Source organism: Python bivittatus, unplaced genomic scaffold, assembly GCF_059951505.1.
Source record: "Python bivittatus isolate LINGU-HERP-01145 unplaced genomic scaffold, Pbiv_v1 ctg000700_np1212, whole genome shotgun sequence".
Classification (NCBI taxonomy): domain Eukaryota; kingdom Metazoa; phylum Chordata; class Lepidosauria; order Squamata; family Pythonidae; genus Python; species Python bivittatus.
In genome coordinates, this window is record NW_028277098.1 from 95829866 (window position 1) to 95856407 (window position 26542).

The 26542-nt window shown below is 40.0% G+C and overlaps 1 protein-coding gene across 1 annotated transcript in view; it reads right to left on the reverse strand.

Moving 5' to 3' along the window:
- The window catches only part of HRH3 (histamine receptor H3), a 28879-nt gene extending 8662 nt beyond the window's left edge, over positions 1-20217 (reverse strand). The window contains exons 1-2 of the mRNA XM_025170643.1: positions 19971-20217; positions 1733-1899 (exon numbers count right to left, since the gene is read on the reverse strand). Of these exons, the coding sequence (XP_025026411.1) occupies positions 1733-1899; positions 19971-20217 (414 nt within the window). The remainder of the gene's footprint in view (positions 1-1732; positions 1900-19970) is intronic.
- Between the last annotated feature and the right edge of the window lie 6325 nt (positions 20218-26542).

Sequence of the window (26542 nt, forward strand, 5' to 3'; positions counted from 1 at the left end):
GCAACTTCACGTGTTTTGAAAACCTCCACTGAGGTTTTAAAAATTATTTTTTTTATTTTTATTGCCAGGGAAATGTGCAGTCGGGATTTTCTTTGAGTACCCTTGGGAACTCTGCACCTCTGACTTTGTGGGAATGAGGTTCCTTGGCAGATCTGCCTCAGGCAGCTAAATGCCTGGAGCCAGCTCTAATACTGGTACCTTTCTTTTTTTATTTTATTTTATTTTATTTTATTTTATTTTATTTTATTTTATTTTATTTTATTTTATTTTATTTTGCCTTTGAAACAGCATTGACTCCTGGCGATTGCCTACACAAGTCCTGCGATGTTCTTGGCAACATTTTCAGACTTGGTTTGCCCTTGCCTCCTTCTTCCCAGGGCTGAGAGAGAGGGACTGGCCCAAGGTCACCCAGTTGGCTTTGTGCCTCAGGTGGGACTAGAACTCACCTTCTCCTGGCTTCTAGCCTGGTGTCTTAACCACTAGACCAAACTGGCTCTCACTGTTACCATTAGTGACGAATCATTTAAAGCTGCAGGTAGAAGGATAAATGGCCACCTACCCAGTAAGGGTGCCCTTATGTGTCCGCTTTGCTTTCACTCAGTTTCTTATTTCCCTTACATTAAATGTATTGTGTTCCATTGCTGCAACGGTTCTACATCTATATGAGAATTAGTCCACTTTTCTCAATATATACAGTCTTGGAATACTTACTTTACAGTATGCATATTCAAATGAAATCACATTTATTGTTACAGTCAAAGACCAGTAATATGTATGCATATTAGCAACTGATTATTTTCCTGAACACAATACCTTTTTAGATGCGTGTTCCTCTAAGGCATGTATTCGTATTTGCATGTTCCCAATAGACCTGTTTTGTATGCAATTGTTTTCTGCATCAGAAAATTTGCGGGGTGGAGTGGAGAAATCAGATTTCTGCTTGGAACTATGTTCAGGTTCATGCACAGATTGGCTGAATGAATTTTAGCTGAAATTGGCTGAACAAATGTCTTTCCTATTCCTTCTCCAAGAATACTGATCAGTTCTTCTTGACTCAGAAAGATCTTAAATGCGTCTAGATCTCTATCTTAGCAAGTTAGCTTAACTGCTCCCTTTCCAGAGCACTTTCCCTTGCTCTGGCTCTGATCCTCCTCTACGGTCTGGATTACCTGTTCATATTCAGACTGTGGCTTGGAACTACATCAATCTCTTCCTCTTTCATCTTTTTCAGATCTCTTCTCTGACCCCCTCTCCCTCCACCACCTCTTCTCCTGGCCCCAAAGCAGGTTGAATTGTTGGATGGTAGGAATATACAAATCTTTCTAGTTCTAGATAGCTCAAATCTTTCTAGTTCTAGTTCTAGTTCTAGTTCTAGACAGCTTGAAACCTTCAGGCCATATGTGGTTTCCCCCTCCCCCCAATTTCAATGCCCGTCTGCAAGAAATTTGACTGATCTGTCCTTTTCTTGCAGCCTGGTTCTTGAGAGAAAGGGAAAGTACTGTAGTCCCCATCCACTTTTGGGTCTGGTCTCCTTAACAAAAAAAGTTTAAAACGATCAACATTTCATAGTGGATTTAAGAGAAGCAAGTGATATATGGCTTTGGAACAAGATGCAATGGAGGAGGAGGAGGAGGAGGAGGAGGAGGAGGAGGAGGAAGAGGAGGACAACTAGATATATAGCATCAGATCAAAGTCATTTGTCAGCTTTTTGACATGCTAGAAGAGAACTCACCGCTCTGGTTACAGACAGGAATCGGTCATAACTAATCAGAACGATATTGAAGACTGAAGTTGTGCACAGCAGATAATCCATCACCAGCCAGAGTTTGCAAAAGCTTTTTCCAAAGGCCCATCTTCCAGTGAGGACATAGGGTATGTACAATGGAATACAAAAGGCACCTGAAATGAGAAAGCGTGATTCATGATTTTCAAACATTCCTTCTGCTGACAGCATCAAAAGGCATAGATTGAATACAAGTCAGGGCATTTATCTCAAACAAAACAATAAATATGGTCTGTTTCCTATTATCTGTCACTTCCCAGTGCCTTGGCTCTCCGTAAACTGCTGAAGTGTTGCAAGATCAGTCATAGTATATCGATAACCTCTTAAACTAAAGTGGTGGAAATAAAAACCCCAATTGAACCCAATGGGGGTGGGAGCAAAATGCTAAAAAATGGAAGGCAATTCTGTTATTGGGACAATGACATTCTTCAGCATTTGGGTAGATGCTGAAGAACAGGTAAAGGTGTCATCAGAGAAAAACATGATCCAGTGATGTGGGTTTAGAAGCCTGCTAGATTATGTGGTTGCAGTAACATACAAAAGAGAAAGCATACAATCGTAGAATGTAAGGGTCAGAAAGGATCTTGGAGATTAACTAATCCAGTTTCCTGCTCAGGAATCCACTACAGTATAGCATCCTTGACAGGTGGCCCTCCATCCTAAGTTTAAATACCTCAAGTGAAATTCATTTTTTTGTCTCCCAAAGCAGTGTGTTCCATTGCTGAATAGCTCTTCCCATTATGAAATTCTTTCTGATGTGCCACTGAAATCACTGAGATTACTTCTTTGTAATTTAAACTGATTATTTCTTGTCCTGTCTTCCCAAAAAAATCTGGACAATTGTCCCTCAGATACTCAAAGACAGCTATTGTGCATTTCCGCAGTCGTCTCTCCTTCAGGCTAAATATGCCTTATGCCTCTAACTGTGCCTCATTCGCTTTTTTTTTCTTCCAGGCATTGCCTGCTCTCCTCTGGGCATGCTCCAGTTTCTAAAATGCGGTGGCTTGGACTGACTCCTGCAGAAAAGAAAATGGGGTGACTGTAACTGCTAAAATTTTCTAGTTCCTTAGATTAACATGTGCATTGAATCACTGAGTTGAAGGAAATAACAAATCATTGTGTCTTGTGTTCCATCTCCAATAAACCACATAACTTATTCCCTAGCCTGCCAGCGTCTATTTTTTTATAGGATATTGTAAATAGGTAAAAGAGAGCCTGTTTGGTGTAGTCGTGAAGGCACCAGGCTAGAAACCAGAAGACCTTGAGTTCTAGTCCTGCCTTAGGCACAAAGCCAGCCAGGTGACCTTGGGCCAGTCACTCTCTCTCAGCCCTGGGAAGGAGGCAAGGGCAAACCACTTCCAAAAACCTTGCTAAGAAAACTTCAGGGAACCTGTCCAAGCAGTCACCACGAGTTAACACTGACTCGAAGGCACAAAAGAAAATCGATAGATAAAACAGGTGATGTTTAGATATAGCCCTGGAGCACAGAATAGGATCTAGGGGAGTACCTTATATTGATCATCTATATTGTCCATCTAATTCTGAGTTGTATTTATGGCTGCCACAAGCTCTCTAAGTCTTCCGCTGGGACAGGAATCGTTTCCAGCTCTAGAACTAAAGCTCTACCAAGCACTGAGGCATAGCAATAAAATAAAATAAAATAACTGTTTCATGATGGAAAGGGAGTGCTAGGATTGCCGATATGTGTCTGAACTGGTTCTCTAGAGATGTAATGGAGGTACTGATAAGATTGATCAATATTACTCCTTGTGATCAAAATTGCATGCCATACACACACACACACACACACACACACATACTTCACACATACATACTTTATATATATTCATTCCAGCTTGGAGAAGCTGGAACTGGAGAAGTACCAGGGCCCAAAGGAAGAACTAGAGAGGATGTAGAAAGTCAAGGCCAACGTGGTCCCAGTGGTGGTCGGAGCACTTGGGGCTGTGACTTTTAAGCTGGGAGAGGGGCGCCAACAGATCCCAGGAACAATCTCCGAGCTTTCTGTCCAGAAGAGTGCAGGGCTAGGAACAGCTCAGATATCACACAGAACCCTCAAACTCCCAGGCCTCTGGTGGAGGACCCGAGATTGAGGAAGACACAGATCACCCATAAGGGTGAGAGGGGATTTTTTAAAAAATTCATCTTTTCTTTTTTCTGTTTCTTTGTAATTTCTTTTTTCTTTATTTCTCTATATTAAAGCAAGGGAACTATACTACTACTACTACTACTACTACTACTACTACTACTACTAATAATAATAATAATAATAATAATAATATAAAAGGAATCTTTCCCAATACTACCTTGAAATGCTACAGATAAAACTGAGTCTGAATACTTCTTTATTAAAATATAGGAACTGTATCCTGTTTCCAAAGGTACCAGTATTCTGAGGATGGGTCTCAGTTCAAGATATATCTGGTCACCTAAAGTCCTATATTTTGGTGGAAATATGAAGATAAAATGAACCAATCTTTAAAATGAATTTAAAGTTAGAAAGTACTTCACATATTGCTGTCACCTTCACCTTTCCATCTCACCGTTAGCTTAGCTCCACACAGTTATTTTATGAGTCTCATATTATTTGATAGATAGTGGCTAAACTATAAGAAACTCTGCTGTTCTGGTATGAAGGATGATTTTAATCTAGGCAAATAGTTTTGCAATTCAGAGTGCTTTACTAGGTTTTTAATTTACATTTTTAGTGTTGGCCACAGAGTCAATCCCTGTCATGTGGAGTGCATGCAATACAGAAAATAATAAAAGTAATTATACCCATCTGATGCTCTATTACTGTACTTACAATGCTGTAGTTGCTTACTCAGAAGTGGGTCTTGGTACTTGAAGTTGTTTGCAACCAGATATATTTTTAATGAGATTATTATTTTAATTTTACTGCTAGGAGATGTGCTATTGGGATTATAGTATTTTATATGTTTTAATGTATATTTATCTTTTTTATGAGTTACTTTATTACACATATCCACTATTCAGTTATGGCTAAAAAAACACACATACCAACTTACAATATGATCGTTCATTGAAGTTAATGGCATGAAAATATCACATTGGAGCAATAAGATTTTTCAAAACCAGGAAAAATGAAGGTCAGGGCAAATCACTTCCAAAAATCGTGCCAAGAAAACTGCAGGGACTAATCCAGGCAGTTACCAGGAGTCAACACTCAACTCAAAGACACCAAAACAAATTTTAGAAAGTAACAGTGGGGATTGAGCTGAAAGTTTCAAAGAAGAGTTCTTCATAACTTGGGGAGCAATCACCCCAGAGAAGGTCATACTGTCTCATATAGTTTCCTAGTTAGGTTCTTACTGAAGTTGTGTTTGGAGAAAGGCCTCTTTTGATTAACTTAAGGTGCATGTTGGTTCCACCATCTCACTCATGTGATGAATGAAGCATCTGGAATGTTGTAATTTGGCAATCAAGAAAATGCCATATTATCTCCATTCATTAAAATCTTTGAAGCCTAATATGGAATTGTGATTTGAGAATCATATGGCTAAAGTTGCTAAACATGTCTTTCTCAAGAAATAACATATCTTCCTTTGGATATCTAATAATAAGAACTATTATTCCTTGAAACACATCCATTCAAACGGCAAAAGATGAAATTTTAGAAAATAATCCAAAATGTCCCTTTATCCAAGAGAGGTGGCTTCATGATAGATTTATAGCATGCAAGACTTTATTTTATTGCTGATATGAATGGAAAGATATTAAAACGCTCAGTGTAAGGTGAGTGTTTCTTTTTTCTTCTGATTCATATTTGGAATCCATTTGGAGTCTGTTGCTTTCCAGCAATAGTCAACAATTTAGGATAACATTGAGCATTAAGTGTTGAAAGATAGGCAGCCATATGTGAATGTAAAGAATAAGTAGAGGTTTTCTGAAGTGGCTGAAGCAAGATCATAAACATTTTGTTCCTGGAAAGCATTGAACAGCTGCTATGAATAGTAAAAACAGCCATCTACATTCAACTGCATACATGCCAAGGCTGGAAAAGAGATGTTGGTGTAGATAGAAATGGAGCTGAATGGAATGACAATAACCACAGATGTCTGTCTATCTATCTCTATATTTATCTATTATCTATCTATCGTCTATCAATATCTATCTATCTATCTATCTATCTATCTATCTATCTATCTATCTATCTATCTATCCTTTGCTTCTATGTTGCCCATTCAACATAGGCTCTAGACAGCCAACAGGGTTGATATATAAAATAATGGCCTCCTCAAACCCAAATCCATATAAAAATAAAAAGATCAAGAAAATAAACTCCCTCAGAAATACAAACACCATGTGCCTGTGAATTCCAATTTCAGCTACAATACTACCTCCTCCTGTGTGACATGGAACTAGTAGATTATCACAATTTTCCTAAATCCTAAGAGGGACAGCGCTGAAGAAATCTCTGCTGGGAGAGAGTTCCAAAGAGTTGGGGTGGCTACTGAAAATGCCCGCTTCTGAGGGCCCATCATGTAACAATCCTGTAGGGATGGGACATGGAGGGAGCTGATTTGTTGAACAGGAAGATGAACACAGGAGAAGGCAGTCCATCAGAAAATGAGGTCCAGAGCCATAGTGGGCCTTAAAGGAGACAACCAGTACCTTCCTTAAGCTTCTGCTGCTGGTAGTAAGCTTAAGCTTCCATTAGACAGGTAGGAAGGCTGGCAAAATCAAGATCACCAGCCTCAGACTGCATGAAACTCTGGCATCAGGAACTAACTGGTGTCCAGAGCCCAGGATAAGTTCCCCAGATCCAGGCAAGAGCTGGATCTCTATGATGGAATGTATCTCCAAAGGGGGAGGTGGTGTGATGGAATGCAGTAGAGACCCAGGTTCTCAGGAAGAAGGGAGCACATTCTAGGAGGGAAAAGAGGGAGGCAAGAAGCAACATAGTCCAGAGCAGGAGTGTGGGAAGAAGAAGAGACTTAAGAAAGCCACTCCCTAGATTCTCCCAGAGTATATCTATTAGGTTAGCGTAGTACAGATTTAGTCTGACAAGATTCTGTCTGTATGGTGTAAGCAATAAAGAACTGACCTTGCTGGATTGTTTCCCTGTTGTCCTTGGACTGGGCCTAACGACCTCATACCACAGTGCTACATTCCCTCCCCAGTCTGGTCAGGGCCTCTGTAACTCTTCTCCAGCGCTCTGTATGTCGGGTTCTAGAGGCATTGCTACCTTCTCCTCCGGGAAGCAGACCAGCACTTCGACTCATCAATTGCCTTCATCACCCTTTCAAATCCCCAGACTGGTGCCATTTGAAAAGAGCAAAGAGATGTGAGGAAAATGGTAATCTTCTCCTAATGAAGATGTGCCCTAGATATTGCAGGTTTATCATATACTAGAGACAGTATTCTTAAAACAAACATCCATCTGCATCAACCATTGGGTTCTGAAATCTGATGACCAGGTTGGGGACAAGCAGAGGGAACTAGGAGTCAGAGGGCTGGCATGAATGCAGCACAAGTTTTTTATCAACAAGCTGGAATGGAAAGGCATTTCCCAGGTGGAACATATTAAAGAGACAACTGAGAACTATCTGGGGAACTGATCAAGAAAACTTCTGCAACCCTATAACAACCTATGAACTAACCCAGTGTTGTCCAAACTTGGCCACTTTAAGATGAGCGGACTTCAACTCCCAGAATTCCACTCATCTTAAAGTGGCCAAGTTTGCACAACACTGTCTTGGATCTGGATCCCAAACTGATTCAGTAGAGTCTCTAAATGAAAACAACCTTTGATTCAGATACATCTGAATCAATCTGAGGATTTGGAATCGTCCCGTTAACAATTTGGAATATTTCCCAAATAGATTTGGACCACTGTTGTCCAAACTTGGCCACTTTAAGATGAGTGGACTTCAACTCCCAGAATTCCCCAGCCAGCATAGCTATGCTGGCTGGGGAATTCTGGGAGTTGAAGTCCGCTCATCTTAAAGTGGCCAAGTTTGGACAACACTGAACTAACCCATTGCTTTTATTTTGTTTCACCTTCACTTGGGGCTAGACACCCAAAGGGCAGTCATATAAATTACGGGCCAATCAACTCACTGATTGATGAAAAGAGTTGATGACCAATTAAGATTAAACTTTTCTCAAGCTCCAAATTTTGTATCATCTGACTTGCTTATGCTTCTATATGTACCTATTCTGTAAGAATAATGCTGTTCACTATCCCCATCAATTAGCCCAAGTGAACCTGCTTTGTTTGGGGAACAAGACCAATTAAATCAAATTATGTGTTTCCAATAAGCCCTTGAAATGTTGTAACAAACAGTATTTCAGTTAAATGATGCCACTGAGCAATACATGGGAGACCCACATATTTAAAATGCCTCCAATAAGGATATTTTATGTGCTCTCTACCACAGGACTTCTAAGCGTTGGTTAAATGAAGATGGCAGACGTCACACTGAAAACACAGAAATATTATTTACAAAACTACTAGTACAAAGTTGAGAAAGAGGACAGACAATTGGGAGCTCGTGACCAGATGAACAGGAGCACAAACAGGAACAAGGCGAGGTTGGGAGGGAGGGAGGGAGGGAGGGAGGGAGGGAGTAGTGGTGAATAGTGGAGCTTATCTGAAGGAAGACTGTTTGGCTGATAGTGTGAGGCTGATTGTGTGGTTTTTCTGGCGGAGGAGTTTGCTGCTTTGCTGAGCTTATAATATGAAAGGAGGGGCTTATAGCTGCAGTTAGGTTATTGATCAGGCAACCATGAAGCCAATATTGGAATAGGAAGATGATAGAACTGGAGGAACCAGTTAGTGTTTTCATTTATCCTCCCTATTGATGATCAACAGCAAGAAGGCAAAGCCATATCCCAGAGTGAACAATTGCCTGAGATAATGATCTTAGCAAGAAAGGTTGGGATTCTTAGACCATGCCCTACACTGGGGACTCTTAGGCAGGGTCAGAAAACATCCAGGAGCATCTGCAGGGAGGTTTTGATGTTGTTGAAATTCTGGGTATAACCAGGCAATGGAAGCCCATGCAACACATACATGACACATGTTAAGAGGCAAAGCTTTGATCACCTGGTTGGCCTGCCATTTTGAAGTTTTTTGCACACACGCACTCACCAACCTGCGGATACCCCTGGCTGCAACTCACAATAAAGGGAAAAATATATTAGCATGAGCCTTGTGAACCTTTTAAGGAGAGCTTTAAATTAAACTGAAAACAGGAGGTGGGAGAAAGAGGCAGAGATTCTGGAAGGGAAGTGCTGGGCACTAAGCAGATACATGAAAATGGTGGTGGCCTGTGGCAGGAAAGGTTATTCATAAATACCGCAACACATGTATACAAAGTGTGATATCTCACGTCACCAGGCTCCGTATACCATTGGACAGAGTAGAGATAACAAACAGGAAATGGACCAGCTGTAGACATCCATAGGAAAGCAACCAAAGTGATGCAAAATCTGAAGCAGAACTACAATATTTGAAGAACTCCAGTATTTTTTAACTTGGAGAGATGATTAAGGGCAGTGAATATTTGCTCGACTTTTATCTCTCTTGGCTGGTTCAATCAATCACTGGAAAACTAAGAGATGTTGCTCATGTTTCATTGTAGGTGCAGTCTGTTCCTCCTTACCAGAAGGGCTAGGAAATTAAGTAGATCTCAGGTGTACTATTTCTGTCTAAAGTGATCAAGAAGATGGCAGCCTTGTGATTTCAGATACATCTGGAAAATACGGATCATCTAGTTTCATTTCAAATGGGCTTTTGGTAGGGATTTGGGGCTAAAACTCATTTTGATCACCTTAGTGGATGACCTACATGAGGAAATAAATGTGGAAACTGTGAGGCTACTATCTCTTTTGGATTCTTGAGAGCTTTCAGTTGAGATCTTGACCATGGAATCCTACTGGACTATATTGAGGAAATGCTAGAGGACTATAGTTTCACATTGGCTTGTGGTATCCTGTAGGGCTCCATCTTGTCCCTTATGCTGTCCACCTACTACGTGAGACAGGGTGGGGGTGGGGGGGAGGTCACCAGATGCAATCAGTATGCTGATGACACCCAGCTCTAATGCTCCATATCATTTAAGTCGAAGAAGATACTTAATTCCATGGACCACTGTCTACATTTGTTAATGGGCTAGATGAATGTGAATAAAGCAGACTTCTAAGTTGAAGGTGCTGTTGGTCAATAGAGTTCTGAAGCTGAGTTTTAGCCTACTCTGGATAGGCCTGTTCACCCTGAAAGAGCCAGGTTTGCACTCTGTGAACAATCGTCTCTGGATTCCCTGATGGCAGCAATGGTGAGGAGCATGTTTGGACATTTATGGCTAGTGTTTCACCTGTGGCTATTCTAGAGCTTGTTGGACCTGCAGCAATCACTTCATTATATTTTACTTCACTAGTACCATGTTCTCTCTGTAGTACAAAATGCAGAATCTTGTTGCTAATCAATACATGAACCTGGAAACATTATATTCCTATGCTAAAAGACCTGCACCCATTGGCTACTGGTTTCAAACCACAAGTTAAGGTGTCTTGACCTTTAAAGTGCAAAATAATATGGGGTCAGATTATCTGAGGGACCACTGATTTCAATATGAATCTCTCTGGCCATAAAAGTGAACAGAACAGACCCCATTAAAGATGTGCTCACTTTCCAAGATCCACCTAGTAGGTCTCCATAGTCTCAAATAGATGTTTTATTCAACCAAGAAGTTACTATTTTTTTTCAAATGTGACTAAGATTTGAAACTGAAAATATGTTAATGTCGTGTCAGCTTTTCACCTGGGAATACAAGTGGAAGGATATAGTATTTTGCTATAGTAATCCACTGAATAATAATTTTGTGTCCAAGAATGAAATCGTTTCATTAGAATTCCAGAACAACAATTGATGTTTATCTATTTTTATTTCTAAAATGCACACCCTGCCTCTCAAAAATAAGATTTCTAAACTGGTTTTCAGCATTAAAAGAAGGGACAATACCCAAAGAAATACAATAAATAATCAGGAAACTAACAGAAATAGGACCAGCTACACAACAAATGATAAGAACAGGATTGAATGAAATTAACTTGGCCACACAGAATGATCTTCAGGGTTATAAGTCTGAAGGAATGGGACATAATCAAGCTTTCCAAGGATAGGGAGACTATAAGCAAGGTGCCTTTTCTGAGAAGGCCTTGAAATACTCTCAGAAGATAATTCTTCAAAGAGTTTTCTCCCAATCATCTTGGGGGGGGATGGTGTAGATATAAATACAGTGGTGCCTCGAGTTACGAATGCCCCTCCTTACGAATTTTTCGAGATACGACCAGCTCCGGCCCCAAAAATTTACCTCGACTTGCGAACTCCGCCTCGAGTTATGAACCGGATCCGCGACCATTTTACCTGCTGCCACGTGGGCAAGATTGCGGTAGCAAGGAGACATTCGGTGAGACTTGTGGTGTGTTTTGTGGCGTTTGGAAGGTGTTTGGTGTGCTTGTCAGCATGGCTCCAAAGAAAATGCAGAGCAGGCTTGGCAAGAATAAGGCTTTGAAGAAAAAAGTGATGATCGAACTTAAGAAGGACATTATAGAAAAGGACGATCATGGTATTTGTGTGACTGATCTGGCCTTGGAGTACAAGATGGCGAAGTCAACCATCTCGACTATTTTCATGTTTTTGTGGTTTAAAAATAAAATGCATATGTTTCAGAACTGTTTAACCGTATGTATTTACATTGAACCTTATGGGGGAAATTTGCCTCGTGGTGCGACCAAATTCGGAGGGCGGATTAGCCGTATTTACATTGAACCTTATGGGGAAATTTGCCTCGTGGTGCGACCAAATTCGGAGGGCAGAACGGATTAACCGTATTTACATTGAACCTTATGGGAAAATTTACCTCAAGTTGCGACCAACTGGAGTTGCAACCAGAGTCACGGAACGGATTAAGTTCGTAACTAGAGGTACCACTGTAATCTCAAATTGTATTCAGAAATTAACCAAAAACTGATGCAACTCAGAAAATACCAAATAAGTTCCACAAGCTGATTCTATCAACCCTGGGGTTGCTGCATTTTATACATCAGGTGAAAATTTGTTTTCAAAGGCTACCTTTTGGACAGTATGTTGTACTACTGTAACCTAGATATGACCCAGGCAAATATAACTACGATCTTCCTTCTTGCAGGAAGGCTATATGTTGCCACTGTAAGAGAAGCTGTGCAAAGTCATTTTTAGCCATAGTCATTATCAGAGCATCCAGAACAATGCTGAATAAAGGAGACCTGCCAAACTGCAAGCTGAACTTCAAGAGAACACCATTTGTTTCAGGAAAGTCTGCATTTCAAACACTAAATTAGCTTTAATGTAGACTGACAAGTCTGATGTGCTGTCAATCTCAGTTGCCCCCATTTGATCCACTGAAAAACAGAACAGTAGCAAGCTCATTAAGTTAAATTCTGCAAATCTGCCATGGGTTCTATTTATTAACCGTTTGCAGATCTTAATGCTATTTACATAATACATTATAAATAATCCTCTGTTCTTAAATCAGATGGCTAAATCTGGAAAATCTGCCAGGCACCCTTCTGTTAATCTGATGAGTAAAAAAAACTTGGCGAAGCAATTTTTTTGGAGGAAAGCATCTGCACACTGGACTCAAGCTTTTCTACTTGGAAATAAAGAAGGGAAAGATGTTGGTTATATATGTATGAATGGATTCCCATTCACATAAGGGACATTTTCTTTTGCTTCCCCCTTTGGCCTCAAAGCTCACCAAATTCTGAATTAGATTTGGAAGGGGGGTCAAAGAACCCTAGCCTGTTGCTATCTGGTGAGAACTGCACCAAGGATAGGAGTAGAATATCTTACAAATGCATTTGGAACCATGAGAAAGGTTGCTTTGGTGGTAGTGTGTATATGTTCTCTAGGACAAACATACCACTCACCAGTGGATGTAATGAAACCACTTCCACATGACTTGTCCAAAGGCATTGACTTACCCATTTGTGGAAGTTTGGTGGCTGGAAAAAAGGTCATGGTGCCAGCATAAGAAGAAACTACAGTTCTCACAAGAGCACATGCTAATCAGCCCAAGAAGAAGGAGGAAGAGATGAAATACTCCCATGAAATCCTTCCTTTGCATCCTGACCTGTTTGGGGATAATAAGCTGCCTTGAAAGAGTAAAGAACTAAGAGAAACAGATAAGGCTAGAGGAAAAGATTGGAATCAGAGATGGTAGATAGAGATAGGATCCATACCGAGAAAAGACCTTACATTGAAAAAATGTAGGCAAGCCATAACCAAGATGAGAATAGATGGATGGAAAGCCCTATTTTCATGGAAATTTCATGTAGATAAAGAGATGATCCCAGCCCAGGAGAAAGGAATGAGTTGCAATTCCACAGGAGTTTAGGGTGGAGGTACTAAACTTAGCACATTTAAATCCATGGCAGAACATATGAAGACTATGGAGTAGATGCCCTCTCTGAGTTTGCTGCGGTGCCCCAGGGCACCATAGTGCACAGTTTGGAAACCACAGACCTAGAGGAATCTTAGATGTTGTAAGGAACAATGGACCAAAAAGGTGGAAGACCCCAGGGACACAGTAGAGTATACTTTGACCCAATGGGAAAAGCTACATATATATACACAGTTGGCATAAGAGAATTTAGCAAAAGCCCAGCAGGAATAGAAGTGGTTATGAGGTAGAGATACTAAGGGGAAAAGTGAGAGAAAAAGCTGTTACTACTCCCTAGCACAAAGTGCAAGTTGCAGAATAGTAACTGTCCATCTAAACTATTTTTAGTAAGCACAGCAGGACCAGTAAATTATTGGATTGCCATGGGGGAAGCCAGACCAGAGGTGTACCATGCTGACCTATTGAAGAAGTGGGTAGATGGGGAATAAAGCATTTTCATTTGCACTAGTTAAAAAGCAGATGAGATTATATTACTTATATCTTCTAAGTCAGAATCAGAAATACAAAACTCAGACAAGGTACAAATTAATCCAGAATTACAGCACAAAAAGAAGCAGGATTTACAAATGTGGTTATTAAAATTTTCTAATACATTCATTAAAGAACCAGGGTTCACTACCCTGATTTAAACTAGGATAGACACAGGAGACGTTAGTCCCATGTGCCACTGTCCATACAGAATTCCAGAGAAGTGCAGACTATGCTTAACTTAAGACCCAAGGTGGAGTGATAGAGCCGTCTTATAGTGGGTGGGCATCCCCCATTACCTTAATCCCAAAACTAAATGGAGAAATTAGATTTTGTGTGGTTCTGAAAAAATTAAACCAAGCCACTAAATGTGATAACTTTACTAGACAAACTAGTAAATAATTTAGCAAAAGCTAAATATCTGTCCACCTACTACCTATCAAAAGGATATCAGCAGATTCATTTGGAGCATTGTCTCAAAAAAAGACATCACAAGGACTTTTCCAATTTGTAAAAATGCCATTTGGATTACATGGGTCATCCACAATGTTCCAGTGTTGAATGGACAGTGTTTCCCCTGTCAGAGGACAGTACTATGCTGCTTATCTCGATGACATAGTTGTACATAGTTCTTACTGGGCTGAACATCTAAAGCATTTGAAAATTGTCATCAGCAATATTCAGAAAACAGGTCTCACAATTAACCCAGAAAAGTGTCATCTTGGATTTAAAGAGTTGAACTACTTGGGCTTTACAGTAGGTGGTCAACAGACGAAGCCAGATGAGAAGAAAATTCATGTCATTTACAGTCATCACCACCTACTACAAAGAAAGAAGTAAGATCCTTTCCAGGACTGGTGAGTAATTACAGGAGAATCATTCTGCATTATTCTACTCAAATTCAAGCATTAAGTGATTTAACCAAAAAAAAAAAAAAAAAAGCACGAACCAAAAACAAGTGGATTAAGGAATTCCAAAAGTCTTCTCAGTTAAAGATTGTATTATGCTCTAACCCATAAAGGACCTGATTTTGATTTGCCATTCATTGTGTATGTAGATGTATCAAATGTGAGTTTAAGTGCAGTTTTGGTACAAACCCTAGTAAATGGCAAGTATCCTTCTTTGTATTTATCAAAAAAGTTATTTCCTAGTGAGCAAAATTACACAACAATAGACGAAGCGAATGCATTTAAGTGAGCGATAAAGTACATTTACGGGGGCATGAGTTCATGGTTGTTGAACACAACATATACCTCTTGTTTGGTGAAGAAAACGGAAGATTTCAGTAGAAGATTAACAAGGTGGTATCTTTACAACTATGTAGTTTTAAGGTGTAACACCAATCAGGGCAAAACCACCAGGTTACAATCTTCCTATCTAGATATGGAAAAGATAATGAAAGCATTACATGTGCAGAGCCCTGAGAAACTAAACCATCTTGAGGAAGCCTAGCTCTGGCCTTCACTTAAGGAAGCAGGTGTGTGGCCGAAGAAAAGTGGCTGAGTCTGTGTCAAGGTCATGGATTTTTTTAGGAAAGGCAGATGACTCAGCATAAGATCAAGAGCATGTAGGCAGAGAAGAGGAAAATGCTAGAAGGCACCTGGAAAGTGCCATGTAAATGCCTTCACTACAGAATGTATAAAAAGAAAGGAAAAGCAGAAAGGGTGGGTAGGTTAAATTTCAAATGCTTCAGGACTTGCTGCTGGAGACAATGTCACCCAGTTAACATGGAGTGTAACAAATCTGGAGATTCTAGCTCTGGGGCCTGGTGGAAGACTGGGAAGAAAAGCCTGAAGCAGCTCACGAGAGTGTGGAAAGACCAGAAGGATGGATTGAGTTGTGTATATGAAGTTGCAGATGCTGAACAGTGGAAGCCTATGAGTTAAAGCTCCCTAGATGATTCTAGGCCAGTCCCTCCCTCTCAGCCTAAGAGCCAATGGGGTGCAGGAGGGAAGGTGTTTGACTAGCAGCAAGAAGACTCAACTTATAGTTCAATATTAGCCATCCTCTGGGCCAGTCACTCTCTCTTAGTTCAATCAACTCCACAAGGTTGTTTTTCAGGGAGCCGGGGTGGGGTGGGGAATGGATAAGGGAATGCTATGTAGATTACCTTGAGTTTGTGAATGAAAGGTGGAATAAAAACTTAATAAACTCACAAATAATTTCCAGATGGCTGTGTGTTAATGGGAACTGACAAACACATCTGGATGCCACCAGCTGGGAAAGGGAAAACAGGGAAGACTATAAATTCAGCATTTGCAGTAGTGAAAATGAATGTTCTGAACAATCCTCAAGGATACTTTCTTAGCAGTGGCCCTTATTTTGTTAACTTTTGGATGTCAAATTAAGAACATGTTACGGCATCTTGATTCCTTAATTTCTAATGAGATACATGCAGCCTACCTGTGCCCAGCATTGCAGCAAAAACCAATTATTTACCTTTTCAACATACATCTAACAGCTCTTTCACAGATAATGTTCTTTTATATATGCAGGAATCATACAAGAGAGTAGTTGATAACAAAATCTACATGTCAGGCTGAAAAGAATCAAATCATCCAAGTTTCTGGAATCAACCTCTCACAGAATTACATTAGCCCAAGATAAAAATGAGAATACTGCTAGAGTAACATAGTTCTTGCATTAATATTGCTAATCTCAGTGTGATTAAAATATTATTTTGTAAGGCTTATTATTTCTGAGAGATAATCTTGGAGGCCCCCTTATGCTTCTAAATAACTTGGCCATCCTCCCACTCCCCACCCAGCTTTGCATCCTTTTGGTAATCATATAATCTATTCCTGCACAACACTGTTCCAGTCTGGCATTAAAGGAGAAATCTGTAGTGACATCTATTTTGCTTAATCCTCCTCTCTGCTTCCACCCTGAGACTGTTACAACTGACATTCTGTTTTCAGAGGTTTTACACCAGAAAACTGATGCCAGCCAAATGGATCTCTGCTTCATAGCACAGGAAGTTCTCTTGAGCTCTTCAGCCTTCATGAAGTAGAAGACATGTTTGGGTAAAACAACAGTGAATATGGGTGTTACCTTTAATCAATAGAAGGGACTTTTTTTTATTATTATTATGGCAGACAAAGAATGAAGAATGTAATACATCTGTCTCTAGAAGGACAGGAAGTCACCCCAGGAGTGACTTGCATGATGCATCATCCATAGCATAAGAAATCCATAGTATAAGAAATCCAATTAGTAGCCAAAATGTTCATTAACTGTTAGCTACTTTATCATTCCCCTGTATAGCCAATGAATGCAGATCTAACTGAGTGATTTCACTGTGAGAGATAGTCAGCAATGACCATCAAGGGAAACAATATGCAGCAGTATTTCCTAAGAATAAATTAGGGATAATCATTATCTGTAAAGTAAGTGACTCTATATAGCTTGAAAACATACCAGGAATGAAGCAGTTTCCCCTCCAAGCCTGGCAAGCACTGAGGATGGTGTATCCTCATGGATCTTGATAAATGTTGGGATTGATCCCACTGGCTTAAAAGCCTCCCATCCTGTAGCTGCATTCATATGGCATGCTCAAACCATTGAACCACAAATGAATTAAGCAGAACAGATCAGGCAGCATCTTAAGCCCACACACAAATGCTAAGAAATGTTAACCAAGTTTAACGCATGGGTGAAACACAGCATTACTGTTTAACAGATATGGCTGAGCATGTTGTGTGAATACAACTAACCCCAACCCCATGCTTTTCACCATATTGATCAATTACTTGGATGAAGGATTAGAAAATGTGGTTATTAAATCTATAGATGAGACAATATAAGGGAGATAGGTGACATCTTAGAGGACAGTGTCAAGACTCAGGAGGCTCTTGACAAATTGCAATAATAAGCAGAAATCAAGATGAATGTCAACAAAGACAAATGCAAAGTTCTACAATGGGTAGGAAAACTCAGTGTAATGAGTATAGGATGGCGGCAGCAGTGGGGAGACCCTACTTTTACAAGACCCTACTTGTAAAAAGGATTTGAATATCTTTGTGGATCATGAACTGAAAATGAGCTAACAGTGTGATTCAAATGCAGGAAAGCAAATGTAGTCCTTCACTACATTGACAGAAATATGTCAAGATCAGGATAAGTCAACTTCCTCTTTATTTTTCATTGGTCAGACCACACCTAGCACATTGAGTCCAGTTCTGGGCACCATATTTTAGGAAAGACATTGGGAAGCATGTCCAGAAGGAAGCAACCAATTGATAAGAAGCCCGGAGAGGTGAATTTATGAAGAATGATTTAAGGTGCTGGATATATTTATCTGGAGAACAGAAGACTGTGAAGGAGACATAATAGCTGTCTTCAAGTATTTGAATGGCTATCATGTAGAAAATGGGGCAGAATTGTTTAGAGTTGTTCTAGGAGATAGAAGTTATATTACAAGAAAATAGATTTTGGTTGGACATCAAGAAAAAAACCCCCCTAAAATAAAAACTGTTTAACAATGGAACAAACTTTCTCAGGAGCTAGTGGACTCTTCTTTGCTGGGGGAGTTTAAACATTAGGAATGCTGTAGTATTGGATTTCTGTAATGAGTAGGAAGTTAGATCATCTCTAATGTCATTTCCAACCCTTATGTTCTATAATTCTATAAAATACAGCAAAGGATGTGAAATAAGAGCATACTTCCAACCCTCCAGAGCTGGGAGGTGGATATCATGAAAAAAAGGAAGGAGGTTAAGGCTTGCTTCCCCTTAATGAAACTTAAGATAGAGTCAGGTTGGAGTCAGAAAAAGCATAATTTGTGATAAGGGTTCAACTTTCCCCTTGCTTTTTCCATGTCCAATTCATACATCTGGTCTCTGGCTTTAGCTTTGTCCCACCTCAATTATTTGTCCATATATAAATCAAACTTGTCTTTATAGATGCAAACATATTTTGTATGCTAGGAAGTGCCACCTGCAACGTAATAGAATTAAAAATTCTGGATTTAAGCAGGTCTACTGTAGTTTGAAAATGAGTTCTTTCAGTATAAAATAAGTCTTTTAAGTCAATCTGTTTGGGATTTTGTGCCCAAAGCAATGTGGCCATTGCTTTAAGTCCAAATGATTAAGCTGAACCCGTCTGTGAAGTGATTAAAAAGTAGCAATTTTAGATAGCACTGCTCCAGTAGTAAAGGAAAATGAACAGTTACATTCCATCAGTTTTAAGTTTAATTCCTGCCCAGGTTTGGGTGTGTGTGTGTGATTTTGGGGTTTGATTGTGTTAGAATCACAGGGTTGGAAAGAACCTTTGGAGATCTTCTAATTTAACCCCAGTCTGGGAAGTCTCCAATATAATTAATAATGCTTTAAAAATATTTTGCCATGGCCAAAGGGATTTTTCTAGCTCTAAAATGTATGAGCAGCCATGTTTATTTCTCTAAAAAGTAAAAGCAAATTTAAGCATACGATTATATAAATCTTCACAGACTATAACCCAAAGTTTTCAACTTCACAAATCTGTACTTTTTAAAGATGCTATAAAGTCTCCAAACTGCCAGTTTATTTTTAAAGGACTTGCTTTTGCTGCAATAGATTAATAAGACTGCTGCCTCTAGCCATTTTAAGATAGGGCATGGTGACTGATCACTGGATTACAAAGATCAAGTCCACCCAGATAACTTTGGGCCAGTTCAGCCCATTCTTCCTCTCAAGGGGAAAAATTGGAGGAGAGAGTACTATGTAAACTGCCTTGAGCTCCAGGGAGAAGGAAGGGCTGTAAATCTAACAAATAATCAATATTTACAGTGCACAAGGAGAGAAATTGAAAGGTTTCTTCCCATTCCTGTTCCTGTTGAATCTCTCTGAGAAATCATTTGCAGAACATAGTTAAATGCCTTATGACTGACAGCCTGCTGGCAAGCGTTCCTGAAACCCTTTCCCCAAAACATGCTTAGACAAGAGCATAGCAACATGCACAGTGGTGCAGATATGGGTGGATTTTGGAGCCAACTCCAGAGATATCAGAATATATCAGATAGTCAGCAGGTGGATCAGGGCAGGCATGACAAACAACTTGGTAACACAGCGGAGTTGAAGAGCCTATTACAAAGCTCAGAATGGTGGTGGAACAGATGATGTATCTTACACCTTAGTTGTGTGCTTAAAGCTGAAGGGCACCCAACCCGCTAAACCCGAGTCCAAAATCCTTTAGCCGTGTGGCTAAGCATGATCTCTGGATGAAGAGAGGTGACGCCAGGTGAGGTACATTACCTACTAGGAAATCGGAGATGGCCAAGTTCAGGAGGAAATAATTGTTCTGTGTCCTCAAGCTGGAGTCCACCACAAAGGCCAGCATCACTAGTGCGTTGCCAACCACCGTGGCCACGATCAGCAGAGCCATCAGCGCCGCCAAGGCGATGGTCCAGGCGGTCGAGAACGGGCCCGAGAGCTCATCTCCCAACGCTTTCTCGGGGCTCCCCGAACCGTTCAGCGCCCGGGCGCCCGGGGAGCTGTCCATTTCAGCACCATGGACCTCCGCGGCTCAAGCGCCAGGGCGAAGTCGCGGCGCCATTGCCAGCTGGGAACGGGACGCTGTTAGTTATTTATTATTTAAATGTATGATAGCCGCCCAACTCCAATGGACTCTGAGCGGCTGTACCTGGCGGGACGTGCCTCTCACGGACGGATGGATTCAGAGAGAGCCGCTTCGGCATTGCGCCCTCAGCCAGTTCTCCCTTTCCAAGTCTCAGCAGATCGGCGAAAGCAGCGTCGGTCCTAAGCGGCTGGCTTATTTCTCAAGTTCTCAGTGAAAATTTTAAAACATTCAGGTGGTCTTTCCTTCCGTTGCTTTCCGATTCTTTCTCCCCATGAGACTGTGGGTCTTTTTTCTGAAACTCAGCCTCTCCTCTCTCCCTCCTCCTCCTCCTCCTGACAGGGGAAGAGAGAGGGAACGGGCGGGAGAGGAGGACGGGATGCGGAGGGGTGGGGGTGGGAGGTGGGGGTCAACTCTAAGATTTGCAGCAGCTGCTCCGCTCAGCGTCGGAAGTGACTGACTGGCCTCCGGGCCAAAATGAAGAGTTGCCTCAAAGGGTGGAGCCAAGTTGCTTCTCAGCCGAAGGGAAAAAATCATTGCTGGAGTAGGCTGTGATCTCTGGCCTCTTGAGCACAGGATGAACAGTCATCGGCTTCCCACCCCGCTTCAGAACCAGCTACTGCTCCTCTCTCCCCATCTGCTCCCTTATTTCCGTCTTTCAAACATCTCCCAATGAACTTCACACAGGCAAGAGGAGCAGATCAACCAGTGGGACTGGTCTGTTTGCTTTGGGATAAGATTCATGAATTGCTCAATAGGCCCAAGCAGGGAAGAGACTCATTAGAGGAAATAAGATCCTGTAATCACATTCAGTACTGTCAATGCTTAATATCAGCTCCTGAATGAAACTGGGGCCAGTGTTCAGATAATAAAATGAGTTATAAACTAACCTAATAGCTCAGGTTTGCATGATATGCTTAGCCATAAAGAACTGAAAAGAATTAACACTAACCATGCTTAACCATTAATATATTCTGAATATTGTACATTGTGCAAATGTCTCTTTTCAGGACCTGGATCAGTAACTTGTGCGAACACAGCCTACCTATGTGTGGTTGTATAGGTGCTTATGAGTGATTGCTACTGAAACCTCATGAAGCCTCAGCTGTTTTAATCTTATATAGCACTTGAAGTATCTAAAGCCCATTGCATGTTTCACCACTTCAAGTAAAGAGGTAGCAGATTCATTTCTGCAACACGCTAAGCTTGGTTAGTGTTAATCATATATGTGTAATGTATTTTTGGATCTGGGCCATTTGATTAAGGTATGGTTCAGTGAGTTTTGCAAACCCAGAAACTGGGTGAATTCAGGAATCCGGATTAAGTGTGTATAAGATTATGTATAGGTGGAGAAAGTAGGTAGGGATTTTTTTTCCTACTTTATAATATACTGAAATTGGAATTAAAGAATCAGGTCTACCATATCTGGACTGAAAAAATCTAGATAACTAATAGATTGCAGAAATGAGGTACAGAAAACCCTAACATGCCTTTGTTTGTGTTTTTGCTGATTTTATATGCTACCCCAGTTGCTGAAAACTGAGAATTCCTATACTTTTTAAGCAAGTCATCTTAAAAAGAAAAAGAACAATCAAATTACAATAAAAACCAAGAGCATATATATGCATACATACACCAAAAACGTCAACTACATTAAACAGGTAATGCCAAAGTGAACAACTTTAAAACATCACAACCCCCAAGACCTGCCAGAAACCTATTATTTGATATGCTGCCCTCCAGAAAAATGGAGAAATGGGTCTTGTATGACATTCCTCCAGGTTTAGAGAAGGCTATTATATCCTTTCTCACTCTTCTCATCTCAGAGCTAATCATTCCCAATTCCTCCTCTCTTCCACTGTCGCATTTAGTTTAATAACCTAATTTAGTAACCCCATACTCAGTTGTATGTAGGTGTCTGCTACCGAACTACAGTGACGAACGAAGTGTGCATTGTGATGTCAAGATGCAAACCTTGCCCTTTTATACTCTTATCCCTACATTGGATGGACACATGTAAGTTACAGGTTTGCATCATGATGACACAATGCATGTTTTGCCATTTGTCTCCCTCCCCGTGCGCCCCCCCCTTGCAGATGCCTATGTCTTTGTATCTGATTTCTCATTCCTAAGGACTTTGTATTGCCCCTTGACATTTCATCCTGGTATTTTCAACCCATGTCTGTAAGCTCCCAAGATCATTTTATATTTTATTTCTGTCTTCTAGGGTACTGGCTATCCCACCAATTTTGTGTCATGTGTAAATCTGATAAGTATTCCCTCTACCTCCTTCTCCAGATCATTAACACAACTGTTGATATGTACAGACTTTACCATGTAGCATCCTACATGACACTTCACTCCAGTTTGATGAGAAACTATCACAAACCATCTTCATGTATGATTTTGAACCAGCTATGCATCCACTTCATTGTCGTGCCATTTAACCTTCATTTAAGTAGTTTGCTAATCAGAATGTTATAGGTATTTTTTGAAATGCTTTGCTAAAAGCAAGCCATGTCTACAGCATTCCCAAATTCTATTAAAAAATGAGAAAAGATGAGAAAAGATCAGTTTTGCACTGTGTCAACAAATTTATACCACCTTTTTATAAGACCACCTTGAATTATGGATTGATTACTTTATGAAGCCAAGTGGAAGAAGTTTATTGATAGAAATGCATTTGCAGCGTTCATGATTGACCTGTGGAACTCACTGCCATATGATTTAGAGGTAATTTGGATGGCTTTAAATGGGATTAGTCAAATTTTTGGCAGAATAAGGTTATCAGTTAAATATCAGAAATTACATTTTTCTGACACTATTTTCTGTACTCACATCCTGCTTCCAGATTTACTATTGCTATCCCATTGGTCAATGCAGGAACAGGATGTTGAATTTATCCAAGAGAGTATTAATTATTAATTAATTAATTATGTTTTTATATTCTTTGAGTTGCTGTCATTCCCATTTTGCAGATGGTGGATCTGATCCAAGCTCAAAAACAGCATCTTGCCTTTAAGACTACACAGTAGTTAAATACTCCCAACACATTTAGCCAAGTCAATTAAAGGCTTAGGGTTGTATTTGCATAATATGTTAAGCTTGGTTGGTTTCATCCTTGATAAGAAAATTTTGTAGGCTCTGTTATATCACTGCAGCAAAATCTTCAGACATTTCCAAATGCCTCTGTGAAGTTCCAAGTTCTTTGAAAATATAATAGGGAAGGAGTGGTTCAAATATCTGGGAGTAGGTGTTCCTGAAGCAGGAGGGCTGAGAAGACTCAAGAAAGGGATCCTTTCAGACAGCATTCCTTCAGATTTAGCACTTTCAACTGCTCTCTCTAACAGATCTTAGATGGGCAGATTCAGCTCAGAGAAAGTGATCTCAGAGATAGCCAGGCACTAAACCATGTAGGGTTCTTAAGATGATAACCAGCATCTTGAATTGCATTCAGATGCTGATTGGCAACTAGTGTAACTCCCATAATAGTGGTGTTCTATGAGTAAACATAGGTGCTTCCATAACTACGCAGTATGCTGCATCAACTGAAGCTTGCAAATGGTCTTCAAGGGCTGCCCCATATAAAGCAAATTGCAGTAGTCCAGCTCTGAAGTGGCAAGGGCATGAGTGAATGAGAGCAAAATTTCTATTTCCAGAAATGTCTGCAACTGGTGCACAAGAAGTAATTGTGAGAGGTTGTCCTTGCTACAACCTTCACCAGCTGCTAAGACAGGAGATGTGAGTCTAGAACCCCTAGATTTTGAGCCAGCTCCAACTAGGGAAGGAGAATTACCTTGTTCAGAATCAAAGAAGGGCTATCTCTGAAAACAGTTAGTTTACAAACCCACAGCTATTCCATCTTGCTGGAATTTGATCTAAACCTATTACTCCCCATCCATGCCCTAACAACCTACCCCTCAGATATATAACTGGATATCATCAACATGGTGTGTCAGGTGAGCTCAATCCATCTCAATCCATCTTTCCATGTACTCTGTGAACAAAGAAAATGGATTAATTAGGGATCCTGCTGGGTTGTGCAAATGAAGTCAATTAGTCAACAACAGAACCAGGATCTGAAGCCAATCTTTCAAAGTTAATTATATCACATTTGCCATCAAAATACATTGAGATTTCTGCTTGAGATAAATAAGATATTTCAAGGGCACAAGCTCATGGAAGACAGCAAATAATAGCTTTCGAGAATTTTCATTCAACTAACCTACTATAATTCTGTTGGTTTCATTTAGGGTATTCTCATTCTCTTCCTCCTCCTTGTCCTCCTTCTTTTCATGGTGTTTGAGAAAGTTTCATGGTATGAGGCTGTCACATCAGTAGACATGGAGAACACAAAAAAACAACAGAGCTGGCCTGAGGCAAGTTCATGACTGCATTTTTTTTTTCCCTTAAAGACCATAAACTGAGAAATTCCTCAGTGTCACTCAGGTAAGACACAGCTAGAGATTTCTTGAATCAGTAAAGACCTGACGTTGACTGATGTTGTCTTGTGAACAAACATGGCTGAAAGTGACAAAGGCTGAATAGCTACCCCTTCAAGCACCATTTGAGATTCAGAATAAACTTGCTGGTTTTGCAGTTCTGACAATTATACCTTGATTGTGCTACATGACTCCTGTTCTTGAGCTCCTATTCATGGTCCTGAATTGAATCTGCAACCTCAGGCCACATTCTCCTTGACTGTCTTCTCACATTAATGTCTAGCTTTTAGATTAGAAACACGTCTCCATCTTTTGAGATACAATGCTTATCTGCTCTGAACATCTGAAAAGCAAGAGTCTGCATTATGAAGCACAAAGCATGGTTCTTTTCTTAGAACTTATAAATGAAGATCATCTTTCTTTAGGAATATACAGAATTATAGCATCCAAGCTGGAAGAGTTTCTCCTGCAAATGAGCTATTTTTCAAATGAGCTCAGCTGTCAGTAGCTTTTAAAAAATGAAATCCTGTCTTTCAAATGTAGCTTCACTAACATTGAATAGAGAGGAATTATTACATCTTATAATTTTGAAATTACATTTCTCTTAAGGCAGTCTGAATTGTCTCTTTTAGCAGAGCTATGTACATTATACTGATGGCTAAAATTCCTCTTTAAGCTTTTCCATTTTCTCATCCACTACTCTCCAGCTCAATCTTATTTCTTTTCTTTTTCTTCTTTTCTTCCTTCCTTCCCTAAAAGTAACACTACTGTTATATCTCTCTCTCTCTCTCTCTCTCTCTGTCTCTCTCTCTCTCTTTTTTGGTTTAGGTTTAACATTCCAGCTTACTAAGATCCATTTGACTGTTAAGTCTGTCTTATATGATGGTGGATATTTCTTCTAGCTTTGTATCATTTGCAAATTTTATCAGCAACTTCGTCTTCATCCAGGTCTTTTTTTTTTTTTTTAGAAAAAATGTTAAGCAATATAGGGGGCACGATACAGCTTTAAGAGCCTCCTCTGGAGTCTTTTTAGACTGATGCAAAACCATCAATATGTACACATTAAATTAGGTTAAAATATGACCAGAAAATGTGTAGCTTAGTGTGTTGGAACACAGCATCTTGTGTGAAGCAGGCCATCATTAATTTCTTGATTGATCTGATTAATTGGCTGTTTGTTTACTTAATTAGTGGGGCTTATATGCTTCTCCCACAGTAAATTTTAAAATGGTTTGCTCAGGCATAACATGTTACATGAGCATAGAACAACTTCATTTTGTTCACCCTGGCTCAAGTTTTATACGTTGCTTGAACCCTGTGAGCTGGTGGGCACGGTTGCTGAATACTTGCTGATCTATCTAACAGTAGTATCATCCAATCCCAGACCTTATTAAATACTTTACTGAAATCAATTCAGTATGTCCACGGCATTTCCTTGTACTTCTATTAACCTAGTGACTCTTTTAAAAAAGAGGTAAAACTGGTCTAACGTGATTTACTCTACCAATCCTCTTAGAATGCCTAGTAACCTATGCATTTAGATTCTAAATGTTCATAAGCCAGTCACGTTATTTGTGCTAGAATTCTGTCAAGCTAACACATCTATATTTTCTGGATAGTTTCTCTTCACCTTTCTCTCGTTTTTGAAAACAGGGACCACATTTACCCATCTTTAGCCTTCTTGGCACCTCATCTGCAGGATCTTGTAAGATACAATTTGTCTGATCATGGAGACCCAAGTTCATTTAAAGCCACTATATGTTCTTTATCCATTTCCAAATTGCTGCTAAATGTTAGGTTCCTCTTTA